Genomic DNA, 21,910 nt, shown 5'->3' with positions numbered 1-21,910 from the left:
TATCCTCCATGTACAAGGCCCTGGGTTCAATCCCCAGTAACACCACCACCAAAAAAAAAAAAAAAAAAGACAAGCCGCACAGTATATATAAAACATTTTTTTTTCTAACATGCATATGATTATGAACACAAGAGCTAAATCTAGAAAAAAAATCACATTCCATCAGTAATATTACATCAAATAGTAGACCTTGACCATTTAAATTTTTTCATTTCTTTACTCTTCCTGTCCCAATTAAATAATTCTATAATTTAAAAATCTCAAGAGGTAAAAAATCAAATCCATCTTTCTTTTCCCCCAGCGACCCAGCACACCTACTCTGCAGGACACACTGAAAATCACTAGCTGATATCACAAGGTAAAACTCCCATATAAACGTCACATATTATTTCCACAAATAAAATTATACATGCTCAATCAGATCCCTCTTCAATAATACTGTGAAACTACCTCCTGCAGGTCCCTAGGACAGAGGTCTTGAGACTTGTTCCCATTTCCCAGACTCACATCTACTCTAAATAATTTCACAAGCTTCTTATGAAATAAAACAAACATTTCTTCCATCACTCTGAGCTATCATTTTCTCCTGTTTTCCCAAATAAACCCAGGGTTCACTCTTTATCCTTCTGAGTAACTAAGACCTTTTTTTTCCTTCTTTATTTCCCATTACTGTACCAAATCCCATGTTATTTCCATAGTTTGCTGGCTGGGACTCCATTCTGGCAGGGACTCCATTCTGCTTTCTCTAACTGATGCTAGAACTGCTCCTTCTTCTAAAACTACTTTAATCTGCTAACATCTGTCAGTTAACTACCCATTAAATCTTATCAAGACATCTGCATTAGATTTTGATTTATACCATATATTACAGTTTAACTACCCAATCTATTTTAATATCACTATGGTCTAAAGAGTACGATCTACTCTTATAAAGCTCTTGAGAACATCAAGAAAGATAAATTCTGAGGAAATGTAGCTCAGAAATAGACCTGTTGTCACTTATAAACAGAGAAAAGGAAACATTTATTTATTTTTTTTTTTATTTTTTTTTTAGAGAGAGAAAGAATTTTTAATATTTATTTTTTAGTTTTTGGCGGGCACAACATCTTTGTTTGTATGTGGTGCTGAGGATTGAACCCGGGCCGCACGCATGCCAGGCGAGCATGCTACCATTTGAGCCACATCCCCAGCCCAAAAGGAAACATTTAATGAACACAGGATGGGGCCATGGGTGTAGGTCAGAGTACATGCTTACCATGAGTGAAGGCTTGTGTTCAATCTCCAGCACCACAAAAATAAACAAACAGCTATATGATTTGACTTCTTCAAATAATTGAAAAGTTAATTTTCTTAAAATTGTCAACTTTATTAAAGTTGACATATTTAAAATGAACTGCTCCCTATTTTTATATAAAAAGAATACTAACAACTCTTATATACTACTTCTGCTATTAATAAAAGTCTGAGAATCCTTCAGTATGTTTGCCATTGTGTTTTGGTTGTTTTTATGTAGAATGGGCAGTCTGTTTAAAGGAGGGTTAAGGTTCTAAGAAAATAAGACTTATTAGAGAAAACAGCATTGTAACACTGTAGAACTAGAACTCCTTAGGGAAACTGTATAGCAGTACTTACTTTCTGGTAAAATAGCTTGATACACTAAAACATATAGGTTATATATGAGTTTCCTCTCCATACCATGACTGAACTCCTAGAGAGTCTGCAATTAATGCCTGCTAAATATAGTGGGGTCATTAAAAACCATTTAAAAAACTGTCAAAATGCAACTATTTTTAAACAAAAAACAGTAATTTCATTTGTTTTAATCTGGTATCAATTTTAATTTTAATATTAGAAGGAACAAAAAGGTAATGTGGAGATTCTCAAACCCATGTCAGAAGCTTGTGTCAAGCTTATAAAAAGAGGAAGTTAGGGTCCAAGCCACTGTCCACTAGAACCTCTGCCACTACCTCAGGTATCATCCTCCTTTGCTGGGAGTACACAACTTCTGAGTTTGATAGCCACAGAGGGTACCAATTTCTCATCAATCCCCATTTCACTAAATTCTACATTTTTCAATAAAAGGAAATTATTTTAAATTAATGATGATAATAAAATTTCAGGAAAGAAGATAACTGCAAATATCATTTTCCAGGTTAACAGAAGGTACATTTATAATTAGGACATGTATATTTTAGCCCAATTTGGCAGCAGTTATTGGAAAAAAAACTAGAATAACATTCAAAATTTTTATTTTTGTTCTACTACTAAATGTGTGATTTGGGTTGACCAGCCTGTATCTGTCTTGGTTTTCTCATCTACAAAATCACTGAAACTGAGTTGGGGATGTAGCTCAGTGGCAGAGTGCTTGCTTAGCATGTGTGAGGCCTTGGGTTCAATTTCCCCACCACCACACACACACACAAAGTCAGGAAAACTATTCAATATAGGCTTGCTAAAACAGTTAAATAAGAAGCACCAAGTAGGATCTCACTTCTGACACAACTTAATGTCCAGTAAAAAAAACAAAACACTTTTCTCACAATGGCGGGGAGTCATCAAATGTCCCCAAAACTACATTATAGATTCCTTATTCTATAAATTTTATCCTAAAATCTTATTGAAAGGTTTTTCTTCCACTAACTTTATAGAGAAACCTTCATCCACCATCCCTGTCCTTTCCCATCTCCTCATATCTGATAAATACAATCTGATGTTTTATCACGGGAGTTGGTTTTATCTCTCAAACTAGTATTAACTTTCCAACAACTCATGGCAAGTCCTCAGCACTTTCATGCTGAATTAGTTCAGTTGGAAACTCATGGGAGGATCTCGGGATCGTTGAGTGATTTCTCACCTAAATTTCTACATGAGGATACACAAAATTATGTAATTCAAAGTACCTTACAAAGATATCCTAACTTAATAATCCAAGATCATCAATTAGCATTTATTAGGCCCTTGTTATTTTATTAGTATTTTTTCAATACCACGTGTATTCTCACAAAAGGAGCCACCTTTTACGACATGGTTTTTTGTTGTTTGTTGTAGTTTTAGATAGATACCATCCCTTTATTTTATTTTGCTTATTTTGTTAGGCGGTGCTAAGGATCAAGCGTAATACCTCACATGTAAATGCTCTGCCACTGAGTCCCAGCCCTACTATAAGTTTTTTTAGCAGCTATGGATTGTCTACAGTATTAACCATGACAGATTATTCCGAGTCTAATGTTATCTTTCTTCTTTGATCCAATGGCCTTTAAATTTCTTCCTCTATCACTACCTGAAGACTACAAAGAATTATAATGCTTAATCATGTAGATTTCCAAATGGTAAAAAACAGAAGTTCAGACTTCTGTCAAATTACATCATTCATTCCCACAATTATTTTATAAGGAAATCAATCATTTCTACAAAGTAAAATTACCTAGAATGATTTGCCAGTTTACTTACAGGGCACATTAAGGATACCCGAAGACTAGTTGTAGCAATTTCACTATCTGGATCTGCAGTAAGTTTTTCTTTAACTAAAAAAAAAAAAAAAAAAAAAGAAAGAAAGAAAAAGAAAAAGAAGAGTGAAATACAATGAAAAGTTTCTAAATAATAGTGAAAATGAGCTGAAATATAAAAATATTTTATTTTAATAATTTCCCAAACACTTCAAATAGGTCAAGAAACACAAAATGTTAAATATCAATGTATTAAATATATAGCCAGACTTCTGGTATTAGGTTAAAGAATTACAAACATGCAAACTTTAGATCAAATGTTTAAGTGAGGTTTTAAGATTTCTTTTTAAAACTAACACTGATGGTAAAGAAGAGTTACAAAATAGAAAGTTGTTTTTTAAGACTTAAGAACAAAACAACAACTAGCAGAGGAACCTCAAATGCAGCAGTACCCTGAGCGTCAATGCTTTTCTAACAAATTTTAAAAATTTCTTTCTAACAAATTTGTATTAAGCTACGCTGATTATTTCTAACAATTACTAAATTTATAAAGACATAAACAGTCTTATATCTTCTTGTTGAAAAACCTCTACAATGAAAACTAAAGAACACTGAAGAAAGAAACTGAAATAGACCTCAGAAGATGAAAAGACCTCCCATGTTCATTGATAGGCAGAGTTAATAGTTGGCCCTACTACCAAAAGCAGTGTAGAGATTCAATGCAATCCCCATCAAACTACCAATAACATGCTTCACAGTACTAGAAAAAACAGTTCTAAAATTTGGAATAAAACCCAGAATAACAAAGCAACTCTAAGCCAAAAAAGCAATGCTGGAATCATCCCAATACCTATTTCAAATTATTCTACAGAGCTATAATAACAAAAACTGCATGGGACTGGCATAAAAACAGACACAGACTCCCAATTGTACAGAATAAAAGACAGAGACAAACACACCCATTTACAGTCAACCGATCCTTGACAAAAGTGCCAAAAATATACAGTGGGGGTTGGGAGAAACAAATGATGCTCAGAAAACTAGTTATCCATATGCAGACCCTTATCTCTCACCCTACACAAAAGTCAACTCAAAAGGAAACAAAGACCTAAGAAACCAGAAATTATGCAGCTTCTAGAAGAAAATGTAGGGTCAACATGCCAGCTTTTAGGAATAAGCAATGACTTTCTCAATAGGATCTGTAAAGCTCAGGAAATAATGCTAAGAGTTAACAAACGGGATGGCATTAAATTAAAAAACTTCTGCACAGCCACACACGGCGGTGCATTCCTATAATCCCTGCAGCTTAGAAGGCTGAGGGAGGAGGATTTTTAAGTTCAAAGCCAGCCTCAGCAAAAGCTGAGGTGCTAAGCAACTCAGAGAGACCCTGTCTCTAAATAAAATACAAAGTAGGTCTGGGGATGTTGTTCAGTGGTTGAGTGCCCCCGAGTTCAATAACCCCTAGCACATAAAACACCCCAATGAAAAATCTTCTGCATAGCAAAGGAAACAATTAGGAAGAGAGAACCTACAGAATGAGAGAAAATCTTGCCACTCTTCTGAGAGAGCATTAACAGCTAGAAAATATAAAGAATAACCTCAAAATCAAATAACCCAATTAATAAATGGGCTAATGAGTAGATACTTCTCAAAAGAAATACAAATGGCCAACAAATGTATGAAAAAATGTTCAACATCATTAGTAATTAGGGAAATGCAAATAAAAACTACAGAGGTTTAATCTTACACCAGTCAGAATGGCAGTCATCAAGAATACAAATAATAATAAATGCTGGAAAGATGTGGAGAAAAAGAAAGACTTTACACTGTTGGTGGGACTGTAAATTGGTACAACCACTATAAAGCACCAGTTCCTCAAAAGGCTAAGAATGGAACCACCATAGGACCCAGCTATACCATTTCTCAGCGTTTATCCTGAAGAATTAAAGTCATCACACGATAGTGATACATGATTACCCATGTTTATAGCTGCACAAGTCACAACAGTCAAACTATGGAACCAGCCTAGGTGGCCATCTATGAATGGACACATAAAGAAAATGTGGTATATACACATAACAAAGTTTTATTCAGCCACAAAGAAAAATGAAATATGTCATTTACAGGAAAAAGGATAGAACTTGAGACCATTGTACTATGCAAAACAAGTCAAAATCAGAAGGTCAAGGGTCATTATGTTTTCTCCTATGTGGAAGTTAGAGAAAAAACGAAAAGGTGGCAGGGATTCTCATAAAAATCTGAGGGAGATGAGTAGAGGAAAAGGACTAGGGTGTGGGAGAATGGGTGGGAAGAGGGAAGTGATAGGGAGTGATACTGGCCAAATTGTTATATTGTGTGCATGTATGAATATGTAACAACAAATCCCATTATTATGTACAACTATTATGTTCCAATAATAAATATGGAAAAAACTATCTCATCTGACAACTGAAAATTATTATATCTGAGGTAACATGTTTGATTTCTTCCATGAGGTAATATATACAATTTACCATATATAAGCTAATAAATACACAAATATTATAAATATAGATGCATATGTGAGTTTATTGTTTTTAATCACATTACAGTATCTCATATGCTTGGTCTTTCACAAGCATTACTTACTTAGTGCTCTGGAATGATCAGGGTTTCTAATACCTTTCATTTTTAATCTCTGTAGTAACATGGCTGATGTAAGCTGTCGTACAAGATACACAGACATGGAGTAATTCTACAAAGAAAGATAATCTGTATTACGGACTAGAGATGATATTCTCTTTATTTACATAAAATGCTTATCTAAGAAACTCTAGTTTCTAAAAATAACATTCAAAATAACTTCTAAAAAAAGTCAGTTACTGGGAAGAGGGCAAAATCAACAAGGCTACTTGAGGGAAAATAATGGCTTACTCATTCTAAATATATTTCTCTTATCATTTTATAATATCCATGGGTTGGTATAGTATGGTAAATAGCTTCAATTTAGTGGTTAAAAACTGTTTACAGAGACCACTATGCAAATGTACCTTCCCATAATTACTTACAATTAGAATCCTTTTGTTTTCATCTACTTATATAATGAGGCTCTCATATTTTCATTTAAAAATGCAGAAGCAAAGATCGAATAGTGGTATGAATTAACACTTCACACCCAGAGTTCCAAAGTTTTATTTCTAACAAGAGAAATCACTGGTCAAATGGCCTTGAGCACAGCCTTCAGATAAAGTTAGTATTGGCTTTCTTCTGAGAAAAGCAGTCATTTACAAAAGACACATGAAAAAATAATGAAATTCAAAAGGTGAGGCCAGAAAATAATAGTATAAATCTGGCACAAAGCAACTTTCTCGATTATCTATACAGCTTTGAAAGATGACATATAATTTTACCAAATATTAAAAAATTCTACTTTAATATTTTAACACATACACATATATTCATTCATTCCACAATAAAAAAAAATACTTTTGATAGTTGCCAAACCAAATATTTTAAATACATTTAGTGTTCTTTTAAATATCTCATACTCAATAAACTATGCAAATTTTAGGTCCTTGTATCATTTTAACTACAAAGAAGGAATATCAATCCCATTATATGGCAAATCTATAGTCTTCAATGTCAATAATAATTTATTCAAAAATCCTAAAGTTATTTCCAGTTTTGCAACTACTCTAGTGGTGAAATAAAATTCCTGCTATAAACATATGCCTCGACTTTTTCATCCACAACAAAATATTACACTTTATTTCCATGAAACAGGAACTAAAGTTGATACTCAGATATTAAATCTTTTTCCATTATTTGTTAACAAGTGCATCTAAAATGTATATTCCCTGTTGTATTAGTCAGTATCTTATTGATATAATTCATTTTGAGACAAAATCAGCAAAAAGCCAGGTTCATCAACCTGAAGGTATAGAGAAAATAATTTTAAGTGAACATCTTTGTAAGAGATGGTTGTGTTATCTGAACTATTAGCTGTTTATGTAAAGGCAGGAACAGATTATTTCTGATCACATGAGTACATTCAACTATTTCCTCCAAAGACTGATAACATTCTGTCCTTTGCTCCTCTTCATAGATACTAATCATCCAAAACTTCCAGGTTTTTAAGATACACTACACACACACACACACACTCTCACACACAGTGTTTAAATCATTACCTTAAGGAATATAAACATATACATTTCTTACCCAGAAAACAGACATGATACTTAAGAAACCTCAGAGTTAAAGGTATTAACCTTCAAAATAACTATACTTACAACCCTTGAATTGAAAAGGGGTGGAGCCAGTTTAGCCTAAGAAAAAACAAAAAACACCAACTTCCAGTGGACAAGAGAATATTTACCTTTCCAATTTCAGATGCCCAAGAAATAGAAATCTGGTTTGGCACAGCTGAAGACAACCTAACTAAAGATGTAATATTCAAGGGGCGCCCAGGGCGCTTCTGCTCAATCCCATTTTTCGGTGGTGGTGCATACCCCTGTAACCATAAGAAATTTATCTTAAATTCTCTGTAAGACATTAAACATTTTACCCAAAATAGATGCAGGATACTGTCTAATTTCAGTTACAATCACATGATCTAGAAAAATACAAGAAATAATAAAAATCAATGTTTCCTCATTAACATTAAAGAGGCTAACATCTTGCCATTTTGGCTATGAATCTTCTTCCCCTTTACAAGAAACCAAATTTTACAGATGAAATCCCATCTCTTCAAAATGAGTCACTTAGGAGACCCCATTCAAAATATTTTAACATGCTGGGGTGGAAAACAGGGAGAACAAACTTTGGAAACTTAAATCAGGTCAAGTGCACACCTGTGATCCCAGCTACTTGAGAGGCTGAGGCAGGAAGATCATCAAGTTGTTGCCCTGTGCGAGCGACTTTACCCCATCTCAAAAATAAAAAGGGCTGGACATGTAAATCAGTAGTATGGCAAACATAAGGCCCTGGGTTAAATCCCCAGCACCACAAAATCAAAAACGGAAGAAAAAAGGAAGAAGAAAAAAAAACAAAACATCAAGCCAATGAAAAAAATTCATCACTATTTCAGTTGGCATTAGATTTTCTTTTAAATAGTAAACATACTCATTTTTGTTGTGTTTTAATGGCAATAGAAGCTGAACCTAGGGGTGCTCTATCACTAAGTTATATCCCCTGAGGTGTTAGCAACATGAAAAACAGTATTAAGAGACTGCTTTATCTCTATAGCTCTTGTTCACATATAAGAATATCATTTGGAAAAAAACTTTTTAATTTTGAAATAGGGTCTAAGTTTTGGAGGCTGGCCTCAAACTTGTGATCCTCCTGCCTCAGCCTCCTGAGTAGCTAGATATACAGGTATGCACCACCATGCCTGGTAACATAATCACTTTTTTTAACCTTTATTTGTTTATTTATTTATTTCTATGTGGTGCTGAGGATCGAACTCACTGCCTCACATTTGCTAGGGAAGTGCTCTACTACTGATCCATAACCCTAGCCCCACATAATCACTTTTGATTAACAGCATACTCAATTTTTAATTACCAAAAGAATTCAAAGGTTATAATTTTCAGGTTATATACTTTCAAATACATATTAAAGAAAATCAAAATTTCTTAGCTTCAGTAACATCTGTGTATTGAAAAGCAGGCATTATATTTCACTAATGGTCTGATATCTTTCATGTAATTTAATTATCTACTATTGAGAAGGAAAAAACACTAAGTGTATCACTTATTTTTGTACACATAGAAGAAAATATAAGCAAAATTAATTGACTAATATTATTTTAGGATACAGATGAATCTTCTGATTCATATTTCTTTTTAATATTTTTTAGTTGCAGATGGACATGATACCTTTCTTTTTATGGTACTGGGGATTGAACTCAGGGGTACTCAACCACTGAGCCACATCCCCAGGGATTTTAATTTGTATTTGTTTAGAGACAGGGTCTCACTGAGTTGCTTAGCACCTCCCCGTTGCTGAGGCTGGCTTTGAACTTGCGAGCCTCCTGCCTCAGCCTCTTGAGCTTCTGGGATTATAGGCATACGCCACTACATCCGGCTATTTATTTTGTATGTGATGCTGAGGATTGAACCCAGTGCCTCATCCATGTTACTCGAGTGCTCTACCACTTAGCCACAAGCCCAGCCCCCCTGCTCAATTTTCAAAGTCATCAATGTATGTTTTTCCAAATGATATTCTTAATACTGTTTTTCATGTTGCTAACACCTCAGATTTCCTTCCAAGTCAATCATATCATTAACTATATGAGTCAATGCTAATACAATATGAATCTTATGAGAATGGTGATGAAAGGTTTTCAGACAACAGCCAGAATTCACTCTCCTTCATAAAATGTCCTTAAAGTACCTGTTGATTGAAAAGCTAAGGGCATGCAGCTAATCAATCACACTAGAGAAATACTATCAAAGTTGTAAAAGTAAAGGCAGCGACAAAAACGTCACAGCTGCCACATCAGCAACCACAAAACATTTGTTATTTCAGCAACATTGAATTAAATACCTTACAAGGAATTCTATACTGGTGGTATTATAGAGCAGAACTAAGGAACACATCCAAGTTGTCTACTACAACTTAGGAACATCCTTCCTCATTGTCTCATAAGAGGAAGAACAGTAATTATTAAGTGGGAAGGAATCTACATGCTAAGTCTTACTCTACAACTTGCAACAAAATTCTGAAAATCATTAAAACTGATTGAGTAGTTGGGCACAGTGTGGCTCACAACTGTGATCACAGTGACTCAAGAGGCTAAGGTAGGAGGATTATAAGTTCAAGGCCAGATTCAGTAACTTCCCAAGATCCTACCTCAAAATTAAACAATGAAAAGGGCTGGAGATGCTGCTCTGTGGGTAAGAGCCCCAAAGTTCAATCCCCAGTACTTAAACAAAAACAAAAACTGAGGAACAGAGTAAAAAGGCAAAGAAAAAAACTTAAGTGTGAGTGTGCGTGTATAGGAGGGGTGCACACATCTAAATTTGCTCATGTGAAATACAACAGAAAAAAGCTTATTAAAAAGTCCTCTTACAAGCCAGGCACAGCGGTGCATGCCTGTAATCCCATAGGCTCAGGAGACTGAGACAGGAGGATGGAGAGTTTAAAGCCAGTCTTAGCATCGGGGAGGCGCTAAGCAACTCAGTGAGACCCTGTCTCTAAAGAATACAAAATAGGGCTGGGGATGTGGCTCAGTGGTTGAGTGCCCCTGAGTTCAATCCCCAGTACCAAAAAAAAAAAAAAAAAAAAAAAGTCCTCTTACAATATGTCAAAATACATCTACTGTCAAGTGTAACTAATAATCAGAATTTTAAAAAATAAATTTTAAAAAGTCCTCTTGTAAAAATTCTAACAATAGACAAACACAAGGAATATCAATATCAGTATTTAGGCAATTATAAATGCAAACTTTTGTCTTGCCTATTTTGGGCCTAGAAGATAATTCTGTCTACTGGTATTTCAGCCAAATAAAAACAATGGCATAGGGTCTGCCAAAATGATAAGAATAACTCATGACCTAGCTATACGTGAAGTCTGTAAAATGGAATTTTGAGTCACATCTTGACAGCACGGAATGGAACAGTAACAGTGGGTCAAACAACAGTGAATTTAAGAACGAGTGCTAAGCAAATTCAAAATTATGTATGGAACTAGTCTTAATTGCCTAAAGTATATTCAGTCTATTCTCTACCTATTTGAGAAGTTTGATTTCAATAGTAATTATGGGTCATCAATCTGTATTCCCCTTCTAGCCCATAGCAACCTCCTACCTATCCAAGCATACAAGACCCCATTATAGTTGAAACTTTGTAAAATATTAATGTTCAGCCTTCTCGAATTTTTAACAACTTTCCATGTTTAAAGCAAAAATAAAATCAAGTTCATTTCACAGGTGATCTGAAGAGCAAATCCACAAGTTTTCTCAATAAAGGCTGTTAGAGAACATTGGTAGAAGACTATGTGGATCTCAGCCTCACACTTTAGGAAAAGAAACTAAAAGAACTTTTCATGTTACATGCTGTGACAACATCCTGCCCTACATACAATTGTGACAAACTCCACAATGCTGTTCCTTTATCATCACCTCCTAAATTCTAATCACCACTATTATTTTAATACTATCAACATCTATTTGCTTATTTAGTTTATATTTTGGAAATTTTCAAACATACACAAAAGCAGAGAGAACAATAGGTACCCACTAACCAGCTCCAATAATTACTAACATTTTTCAATCTTGTTACTTTTGTCTCCAGCCTCATTCCAGCTTGCCCTAAAACACACCCACCATGTACATGCACAATAATTTTTGTCCTTGAGTAAACACAAATTCTAGACATACCAGTTAATTTTCATATTATTAATCAGTGTGTCTAAGAAGACCTTTAAAAAAACACAGTATTGCAACCTTACAAAATTCACAAGTTTCCAAAAAATCATCTAATATCTTGTTTCTATTCCAGTTTCCCAGCTGCCTCAAAGACATTTTTTTTTTTAATTTAAAAAATTTTTTTCATTTTTTTATTGGTATGTGGTGCTAAGGATCGAAGCCAGTGCCTCACACATGCTAGGCAAGCATTCTGCCACTGAGCCACGACCCTCAAAGACATTTTTTATTACTGAAAATTTCATACACAAAAACAAAGAAAAGAACTGGGCATGGTGGTGCACACCTGTAATCGCACTAGCTCAGGAGGCTGAGGCAGGAGGATTGGGAATTCAAAGCCAGCCTCAGCAACTTAGCAAGGCACTAAGCAATTCAGTGAGACCCTGTCTCTAAATAAAATATAAAAATGGGCTGGGGATGTCACTCAGTAGTAGTTAAGTGTTCCTGGGTTCAATCCCAGATACAAAACAACAAAAAAAAAAAAAAAAAAAAAACAGAAAGAGGGAAATCCATAAACTCAGAATTTATTAGGAAAAGGAGGTCAGTACTGCACTAAGAGGAACTGGAGATTTTTGCCAACTGAGTTAAAGCACGTATCTTCTCCATTCTTTGGAATCTCTCTAAGAAATACTCCTCCCTGTCAGTCTTTTCCCATTCAAGCTTCCAGTTCCACAGGTTTCATAGAAATTTCTTATAATCTCTTTAAAACTAATAATAAGTCAACTACTCAAAATAACTCCCTAAGCCTTTTTCTGCCCGCCCCCACCTTGCAACAAAACAAAACAAAACAAAAAACATAGACTTCTGATCTAGCTCTCAGTCTGCACACCGGCAGTCCTTGGAGTCAAAGATGGGGGCAGTGTCTAAGGCAACTTTTTATCTTTGCAAGATGCAGGCCATTACCATGCAAGCCTCACTATGAGCTGCATACTTCTTCCCTGAAGATTCAAGAGAATCTTCTCCTTCGTATTATCCAAATTACATTTCCCATTCCATTTACTGTGTATATGTAATATAGTGGCCAAATGCCATGGGTTTATAATAACTAGACATTATAATAAGGTGATTCAGCATACGACAAATATGTTTGGCGCTCTTGTGGGAAATTCCATGACCATGTCAAACTTATCCCTCTGGGATCTGTTATTTAACAAACCAGGGTCAGGGGCAAGGACTACATACATGTTAAGCTTCTTTATGGCTTGCTCATGGTTCTTACAATTAGAACAGGGTCCCTGAGACTCAAAAGTTCAATGTCACTCCTATACATTCCCTGTAGCTTTCTTCTTTTGAGGCTGCAGCATATTCACATAATTCTCATAAACCTCACAATCCTGTTTCGTGTTCTTAATGAATTTCATTACCTTAATGAATAGCATGTGTGGATTAAGAAGTAATTTTAAGACGTTTTCCATCAATTGCATGTGAATTTATGTCAGTTGTTCCATGGGAGTTCATGGGTCTGTGGCAAAAAGCCTTTTCAGGAAAAAGGCTGGAACAGGATTTTCTTTGGCATGGCCCTAGCTGGGTCAAGCAGGGCTTCCCCACTCCCTTTAAATTTTAAAAATGTCTCTGCCTTTCTCCCATTGCTTTATTTCTTCTTCTTCTTCACAAGTACCCCTAACTCCCAGGATAAGTACCAAATTCATCAGACAAAGGGTGCTTTAAATAGTAGTCAATGTATTCACAAATAACCTAGGATAAGCACTCAAGGGTTAATTGGTGCTTTGGGGCAGAAGTCAGCAATAACTAACAATGTAAAGAGGAAATAATCAGCTGCCCAATTTTCTCTCTCTCAAAAGGACTGTAAGAGTGACAAATTCAGAGCTACAGTGGTGAAGATCTCAGCCATGAGGATTATCATCCTCATATATGTTACTGACTAGTCCATCTGGAAATTTTGTGGGCTTGTGTGTATACACATATGCAGCCTCCATATTTTCTAAAGCAATGCCAAAGAATTTAAACAAAACATCACATATTTCAGACACAGCATCACTGGCACGTCCAACCTGGCTTTGAACATATACGAGACCATGTAAGCAATTGTTCCTGAGCATATCTATTCATCCTGTTTCCCCCCTTTTTACCCCCATAGGACTATCCCAACTGATTTCAGTCTCACAGGCATCTTCACAAAGAGTTTGTGATGCAGTGGTCTTCAAGCTCTGTAAAACTCCTGGAACAAGTATTTCTCAAGTTTTCTAAATCCACTGTCTATGAATGAGACACATTCCTAACAAGAAAAGTCAGATTCCTTTAGCTACTGGGGTCAACCTGAGCCATGGACTATCTTAAGTTGGGAGCTCAATTTCAAGGGCTTAGCTGCTCATAGGTATTATTCATATACTTACTCCAGAGCCAAGTCTCATGCTCAGCAGGAATGCTAAACAGCTTCCCATTCATTCCTTAAGAGCTGCAATGGTGTCTGATCTGTTGAAATGGCACCTCAGCAAAATGGGGCGGGGGAGGGGGTCTGTTCTCAGAATACTTCAGTTAGAGCAAACACTTGGTAGGACTTAACAAAGAGATCATACTTTTTTTTTTTTTTTTTAATGCTTTTGTTGGCCTTCTGTACAACTGACAAAATTAATAATATACTTCAGGCCTCAGTGCAAAATACAAAACAGTTCACCAATTTAAATATTATTTTTAAGACTTGATTAAGGATTTGAAGATTCCAAAACTATCTATTAGGTCAGGAATAGGATGCATACATTTACAATGTATATATTCCAGCTAAGTCCATATGCTGCTTCCCTGTTAAACAACAGGTTGTCAAATATCATTGCATTCCCCTAACCCTCTGGTGTGTACATCAAGTTCCAGGCTTGGAACTCTATACCTCTTGGGCTAGCCGCTCTCAAAAAGACCCTGCATCCCACCACGCGTCCACTGGCTAGTCTCAGCTAATCCATATAGCCACCGTAACACGCTGTCCTATATATTTAAGTGCCCAAGTCCTGTTGTTTAATATGATCCCAAGAGTCTTTCAGAGCTTCCTAAAATTCTAAAATAACAAGTTCCAGGCTCATTTTTTTTCCATCTCTCCAAGAGTCATTTATTTCTCTAAGGAGCTATGGATCCCTCAAAGACAAAGCAATATTTAATCTAGATGCTAGAACTAACTATTAATTGGTACGTGGCTATCACTGTTTCTAGACCTTGTCAGTGTTTACATTAAATTTACATGAAAATCTTATGAATAAAAAGCAACTTACAGGCAAAGGAAACAGCTTCCCATTTACTTTTATACATAGACTATTGGGATAGTTGTCTTCTTGAGGACAACTTGTCTCTGCCAGGCAAAGTCTGCATTTAAAAAAACAAAGAAGAAACCTCTCTTAAATAATGAATCCAAACATGTTTATATGTTTTAAAATTCAGGGTCACATACACAAAGGTAACAAGTGTAAACTTATAGTTAGAAAATTTCAAACTCACCTCAGCTGAACTTGGACTGTATAATCTCTCCTACCACCTGGCAAAAAATCCCTGTTGGAAAGAGAAATAGAACAGGTTAAGAATATAGAATAAGATTCCACAGGAACACTATCACGGGGGGGGAGTATTATTCATTTTGATTCTTACTTGTTAAAACTTGAAATCTAGCCTGCCAACCGTATAAACCTTAATTAAAACACTCTGATGATAACGCTCTTTGACTTTTAGTCATGTCTTTTCAGCAATTTTAAGGTATTTTCAATTCATAGGAACTCTGACAATACAGTATTTACTTCAATAGACAACAAATTTGTTAACATGAAAAGAAATATGCTAGGTTCTGAAAAAAATTAACAAATTAATCTGTACTTAACAGTTCTCCACTCTAAGACTCTAATCACTTGAAGATCTTGCTTGTTTAACATAAAAGTCCATTCACTAGATATTCTTACGATTTGAGTATTGTCTCTCATTACATTTTACAGCTACCCAAGTTATTCTAATATAGAACTAATGCTTGCAGTATCAACTTCTCTATACAATAGCAACTTCATAATTAGTATTCAAATTAATACACATAACCTCTTGCACTTTCTAGATGAGAAACAGAGTTCTATATAAAACACCTCTGGCACCGAACTCTCTAAACCTTGCCATTCAAAATGGAGTCCACAGCAAAGTAGCACTAGTATCTTTAGGAGCTTGTTAGAAATGTAGACTCTCTGTCCCCATCCCAGATGTATGGAATTTGAATCTGCATTTTAACAAGATCACCTGGGGATACACCTTGTAGTTAACAAGGTATCCTTAGTCATTATCCTAAATCTTGCACTTTGTCAGAGAAAAGATCATTAACAGTAGTACCTAAAGTAGTACATTTTACCCTCACTTTATTCTAACTGAGATAGTCTGTTCATTGTTTCCAACTCTCTACCTTGATGGAAGGCAGTAAAGCACAGCAATGACCAGCATGAGCTTTATGGTCCTGAGCTAAAGGACCTTGGGCAATTACTTAACCTTTCTGTGTTTTGGTTTCTGTATTTGTTAAAGACAGAAAACTACTTGTGATGATTAAACATGTTAACACAAGAGCTGTGCTCAATAAGTGTGAGCAGCTGAGTACCAGTGTTTCCTCTCCTCCCACTGTCTTCCTTGCCACTAAAAGGCTCCACTGTTCTCAAGTGTCTCTTCAAAACATTCCCATATCCTAGACAATACTGACCTCTTAAAAGACTCATGACAGTAGGTAACATACATATATATATATATATATATATATATATATATATATACACACACATAACAAAACAGAAGTGTGATAAGTGCTATAGCAATGTGGAAACTTAATTTTTGTCTTGAAAGTTCAAGGCAGTTATCAGAAGACCAATCAAATAGGGTTTGTACAACAGTGGTTCTGCCTATTTCTATTTAGTGACCCCACTTGTGTTGTGATTCTCAATAGAAAAGTGAGGATCAATTAGAAATGCCTTAAGTATCTTGTTAGGTTGGGGAACATAATCTGAAAAAAGGAGAAATGACAGGAGATGAGCCTAGAAAAGTAGAAAGCCTATTCAGAATATAAGTTGCTAGAGAAAACTAATGGGAGATAAGATGATTTAAAAAAAAAAAAAAAAAAGTTGGGCAGAGCAAAATGTAAAGAGCTGCCAGGCAATGAAGTGTGGACTTGATGAAGCAGCACTACCAGGTTTTTGAGTACCAAAGAGAAAAAAACAGAACAGGCTTTAGAAAGATCACATGATCAGCTAGGAACCAAAGTTAGGAGACCATTTCAATTGTATAGGTAAAAGAAGAGAACTTGAAAGCTATTTAAACACAAATACTGCTGAGAGATACTTCAGCATAAAGTATTCAGTAGACCTCAAAGCCTGACTAAACACAGGAAGTAAATGAGAGAAGAGGCATTTTTGGGTGGGTGCTCAGGTTTTGGAATAGTGCAATGGGATAGTTGGTGATGCTACTCATTGGGATAAGGAGAAGTAGAGCAAGTTATAGCACCCCTCTTCAAGAGACCCATTGAGGTGGTGATTACTCCAGTTTTACATATTGGATACATAAGAATGAATGAGGTTTAGTCACTAGTCCAGCAGCATATAGACCTAGGTGGTTAAGCCAAAATTCACTTTTTTTTGTTGTTGTTGTTACTGGAGACTGAACCCAATGATACTTTACCACCGAGCTTTACCCTCAGACGTGTGTGTGTGTGTGTGTGTGTGTGTGTGTGTGTGAGAGAGAGAGAGAGAGAGAGAGAGAGAGAGAGACTGACTCTCACTAGGGCCGTGCTAAATTGCTGAGGCTGGCTTTGAACTTGTGATCCTCCTGAATAAGGCTCCCAAATCAGGGATTACAGGCATGGACCAGTGCATTGGGCCAAGATTCACTTTCTAGTTGGTATTACTCTAAAAATTCTACTAGCTTCTTCAAAAGTAGAGTTCCATGGTTAAGTTATAACTCTGGAAAGTGATGGAGAAGAATCAATACAGTGTTATCAAAGTAATGGGAGATGGTCTATGAACAGTGTGATAATACCAAGAGGCCTTGTGTCCTGACAGATCCCAATGCTATCAATGAATGGGGACTACAGCAGGAAATACATCAAACAAAAATGTCCTTGAAGCCAATTTATTTTTCAAGTTTGTGTCACTGATATATGGAGTACAATCTGGACTACAGCAGAAAGTCAATAAATATGTGCTGCATAAAGGAACAAAAGACAAGCAAGTCTGAAAAGTAGGCAAGTTTAATTTTAGATGTGCTGTGTTTGATGTGCTTGTGGGTCATTAAAGTAGGCTCAATGAGAAAGGACACTGGAGAGAGATAGCGGTGATCTTCAACTTCCAATATAAAAATAACAAAAGCACATACAAAGAAACTGACACAGAGTATCAAGAAGAGAATCACAAATTGATTTCTGAGAATGAGCAGGAAAAGTCAATGGGAAGACCTAAGGAAGAATGATTAGAAATGTGGTAGTACCAAATGGAAGTCCTAAAGTCAAGAAGAGAGCTGAGGCCACTCACTGATGGATCTTTACATGATATAATACAAAGGGAGGAGGGGAAGAGGGAAAAAAGGGAGGGAGGCAAGAAGTGAGGGAGACAAGGAAGGAGGCAGGCAAGGAGGAGGAAGGGAAGGAAGGAAGGAAGCAAGCTAGCTGAACCTGAATATATTCACATCTTTATACTAGACCTTATTATCTCTACAGGCAAACGGGAAGAGTCAGACACACAGCAGTGGTTTTCAAATTTGCTCACAGGAAACGCCTAGAGAGCTTTAAGGATCCCTGTTTTTCGGATATAGGTATAATTCAATAATAAAGCACATATACGGTATGTATGCATGTGTATGGGTTTGATCTCCAGCACCACAAAAACCACTGTCTATCCTAGGAGATTCTAATTTAACTGATATGGGATGAATCCTGGGTATCTGGCATGGATTGGATTTTCTTAAAGCTCCCCAGTTGACTCTAATATGCAGCAAGTTTGAAAACCATGGGGATAGGCATGGTTAAATGTTACCACAAGAAGCAAGCATGCAAATGAAACTTTTTTGTTGTTGTTGTTTGAAAAGCAGAAACTGTGATAATTATAATTATAACTATGAGGGGAACCATGGCTGTGGAGAAGTGATCAATTCCCAATTCCAGGGGGAACACAAAACCAGAAGATAAGCCTGGAGTATCTTGGATGTCAGAAAGTATAAAGGTGCTTAAAAGTGGATCTAGGAGGGAGAGAAACATTAAAAGGGCATTAAAACCAATTTGAAAGAATTACCAACAGCCAAAGGTAGAACAATTGAACCACAATATAAATCCCTATGGCACTGAGTTAAATCCATGGAACACCTATGAAACCACACTGATATGAATTCCTACATACATAAATAAGGGAGAAGGGACAGTTCTTTCCTCAAAAGAAAAGCTCCAATGTAGAAAAGAATAAGGACAATAGAAAATCATCACTGAAACACGACTATTTTGCTGAAGATAAGATTCACAAATGACTAATGAACTAGAGCAAAAGTCTGAGGAGCAACAGTATATGCCTACTCTCAAAATATCTCCCCCAAGGTAGTTATTAATAAGAAACTCAATAACTACAGTGCAAAAATCTGGTACACAGTACCTTAACCAAACAACCAAAGTTAGTATCACCAAAAATAAAACAGATCAATATTATGTAGTCCCTGGTATGATACACCAAGAAGGGAATATAACTTGAGATATTATCAAAAATGCAAAAATTTCAGCAGTAACAAGATAAAAGACATACTGAAACTGAGGGCAGTCAACAAAATGCCTGACCAATACTCTCCAAAAGTATCAGAAGTCAAAAGGGCAAGGAAAAACTAAGAAACTTACTAAGTAAAAAAAGAAATTAAGGGCTGGGTATGTGGCTCAAGTGGTAGCGCGCTCGCCTGGCATGCGTGCGGCCTGGGTTCGATCCTCAGCACCACATACAAACAAAGATGTTGTGTCCGCCGAAAACTAAAAAAAAATAAACATTAAAAAAATTCTCTCTCTCTAAAAAAAAAAAAAATTAAGATGATATCACAATTAAATGTAATTTAAAATGAGATCTAGAAACAGAGTTCATTAGTTGAAAAATTAGCAAAATCTGCAGTCTACAGTTAATATTATCAACATTAAAGTCAAAAGTAATATATGAACCTTGTTTGAAAACTAAAACAATTGAGCAAATATGAATATGGACTGGGTATTATCCGTATTAAGGAATTATTAATTTCAGTGATTATGTTCAAAATTAGAGCTAAATCTTGAAATATTTTTGGATTAAATTATATAATGCCTGTGATCTGCTTTAAATGCTTCAGGAAAAAAAGGAAGGAGGGAGTCAGATATAGACAGCCAAAACATTGATAATTATTAAAGCTTGGTAATAGGCAGCAAACTTTCACTTCCATTTATTATATGGATTTTTTTTTGCAGTGGGGGTTGGAAACTGGAGATTTATCCCAGGGGGCAATTTAACACTGAGCTACATCCCAAAGCCTTTATTTTTTCTATTTTGAGACAGTTTCACTAAGTTACTGAGGCTGGCCTTGAACTTGCAATCCTCCTGCCTCAGCCTTCAGAATCCTGAAACTATAGGCAGCACTAAGGGGATTTTTACCAATTTACTATGTAGCTCTGAAAAGGTTAGGCTTTGTAATTTACATGTGATGCATGTGGTCTTTATTTTTTGAGGGGGGATTCTAAACAGCCACTACTTTTAAAATAAATTTTATATTAGGGTTAAATATACAATAAAAAAATAACTTTTCCATTATAATCATTCTTAAGAGTGCAGGTCTGGTGGGCTGGGGTTGTGGCTCAGCGGCAGAGTGTTCGCCTAGCACAAGCAAGGCCCTGGGTTCAAACCTCAGCATCACATATAAATAAATAAATAAAAAGTGTTGTGTCCAACAACAACTAAAAAATTAAAAAAAAAAAAAAAGTGCAGGTCTGTGGCAGTAAGTACATTCACATCGGGCAACTATCACCACCATCTATCTACAGAACACAATTAAAATTAGTCATTCATGGGTTGAGGTTGTGACTCGGCAGTAGGGCGCTCACCTAGCACGCGCAAGGCCCTGGGTTCGATCCTCAGCCACCACATAAGAATAAATAAATAAAATAAAGGTATTGTGTCCAACTACAACTAAAAAATAAGTATTAAAAAAAAACAAAATTAGTCATTCATTTCTTATTAGTTAACATATTCACATAATCCAAACACCAAATGTATACAAGAAAGATATAAAGAGTCCCCATAATTCTGCTCCCAGCTATCTAGTTCCTTTCTCCAGAAGCAGCTAGAGTTTTAAGTGATATGTTTACTTACATATTTATGTACTTAAAGCAAATTCTCCCACACGTTTAGAATAGCACAGTTTGCAAGTGTTCCTCACCTCATTTGCTTAAAAAATTTACCTTGAAGTATGAACCTCTAAATCTCTTACTCTAATCTCCTTTATTCAAAGCCAACCAACATCTCAGTCAAGTTTTCCCAGACTGTTACCACAGGTAACAGTTATCTTCTCCCTCCTATAAATCAGCTCATCTGTCATTACTAAACAGGTTCTTTTCATATGACACCTTGCATCAAACACTTTATGAAAATGAGCTGATTTCCTCTTACAATTTGCACTAAACTTGGTAGAAAAGGATCATGTCATATAAACATCTTACACCTAATGAACACTTAACAAACACTGCTCCTAAGTAAGAGCTTATCAAAAGAAAACAAAATTAAGAACTAATAATATAAAATGATTTTTGTCTATTGTTAGTTGATTTATTAAATGTCCCCTATGATCCCTACAAGTTACCCTTTCTATGTGTGCACTACTCTTTGGGACCTCAAACTTTCCAGGGACAGATTATAAAATCATTGAGAATTTTGTTGAGACACATAATTTTAATAAAAATGATATAATTAGTCAAAGAATCTAAAGTTGTGTCCCAGAGTCTTCTACATAACAACAGTCCATTTTCAAGATACTCCATATTTAAGAGTTTAAGGTCCATAAATCTGAATCCACCACCTAGGGAGACTTAATATGCAGCTTACAGATTAAAGATGGCAAC

At 35.7% G+C, this 21,910-nt stretch overlaps 1 protein-coding gene and 1 long non-coding RNA gene across 10 annotated transcripts in view; one reads left to right on the top strand and one right to left on the bottom strand.

Moving 5' to 3' along the window:
* Nucleotides 1-21,910, bottom strand: part of Pias2 (protein inhibitor of activated STAT 2) — an 83,507-nt gene that overhangs the window by 35,908 nt on the left and 25,689 nt on the right. For 8 of the 9 annotated variants that reach the window (XR_007348821.1, XR_007348822.1, XM_048806267.1 and 5 more), the window contains 5 exons: nt 15,298-15,348; nt 15,075-15,165; nt 7,804-7,938; nt 6,075-6,180; nt 3,451-3,524 (listed from right to left, as the gene is read on the bottom strand). Coding sequence is in view for 7 of the 9 variants with exons in the window: in XM_048806267.1 (XP_048662224.1) it covers nt 3,451-3,524; nt 6,075-6,180; nt 7,804-7,938; nt 15,075-15,165; nt 15,298-15,348 (457 nt within the window). In the remaining 2 variants the exon portion in view is untranslated. The remainder of the gene's footprint in view (nt 1-3,450; nt 3,525-6,074; nt 6,181-7,803; nt 7,939-15,074; nt 15,166-15,297; nt 15,349-21,910) is intronic. The other variant, XM_048806270.1, reaches the window with a different exon arrangement.
* LOC125617727 overlaps nt 17,502-21,910 on the top strand; it is a 30,418-nt gene continuing 26,009 nt past the window's right edge. The window contains exon 1 of the long non-coding RNA XR_007348823.1: nt 17,502-17,512. This is a non-coding gene — a long non-coding RNA (uncharacterized LOC125617727). The remainder of the gene's footprint in view (nt 17,513-21,910) is intronic.

This window comes from Marmota marmota, unplaced genomic scaffold, assembly GCF_001458135.2.
Source record: "Marmota marmota marmota unplaced genomic scaffold, marMar, whole genome shotgun sequence".
In the NCBI taxonomy this organism is placed as follows: domain Eukaryota; kingdom Metazoa; phylum Chordata; class Mammalia; order Rodentia; family Sciuridae; genus Marmota; species Marmota marmota.
The sequence above is the reverse complement of the archived record's forward strand: the minus strand, read 5'-3'. Positions and strand labels throughout refer to the sequence as shown.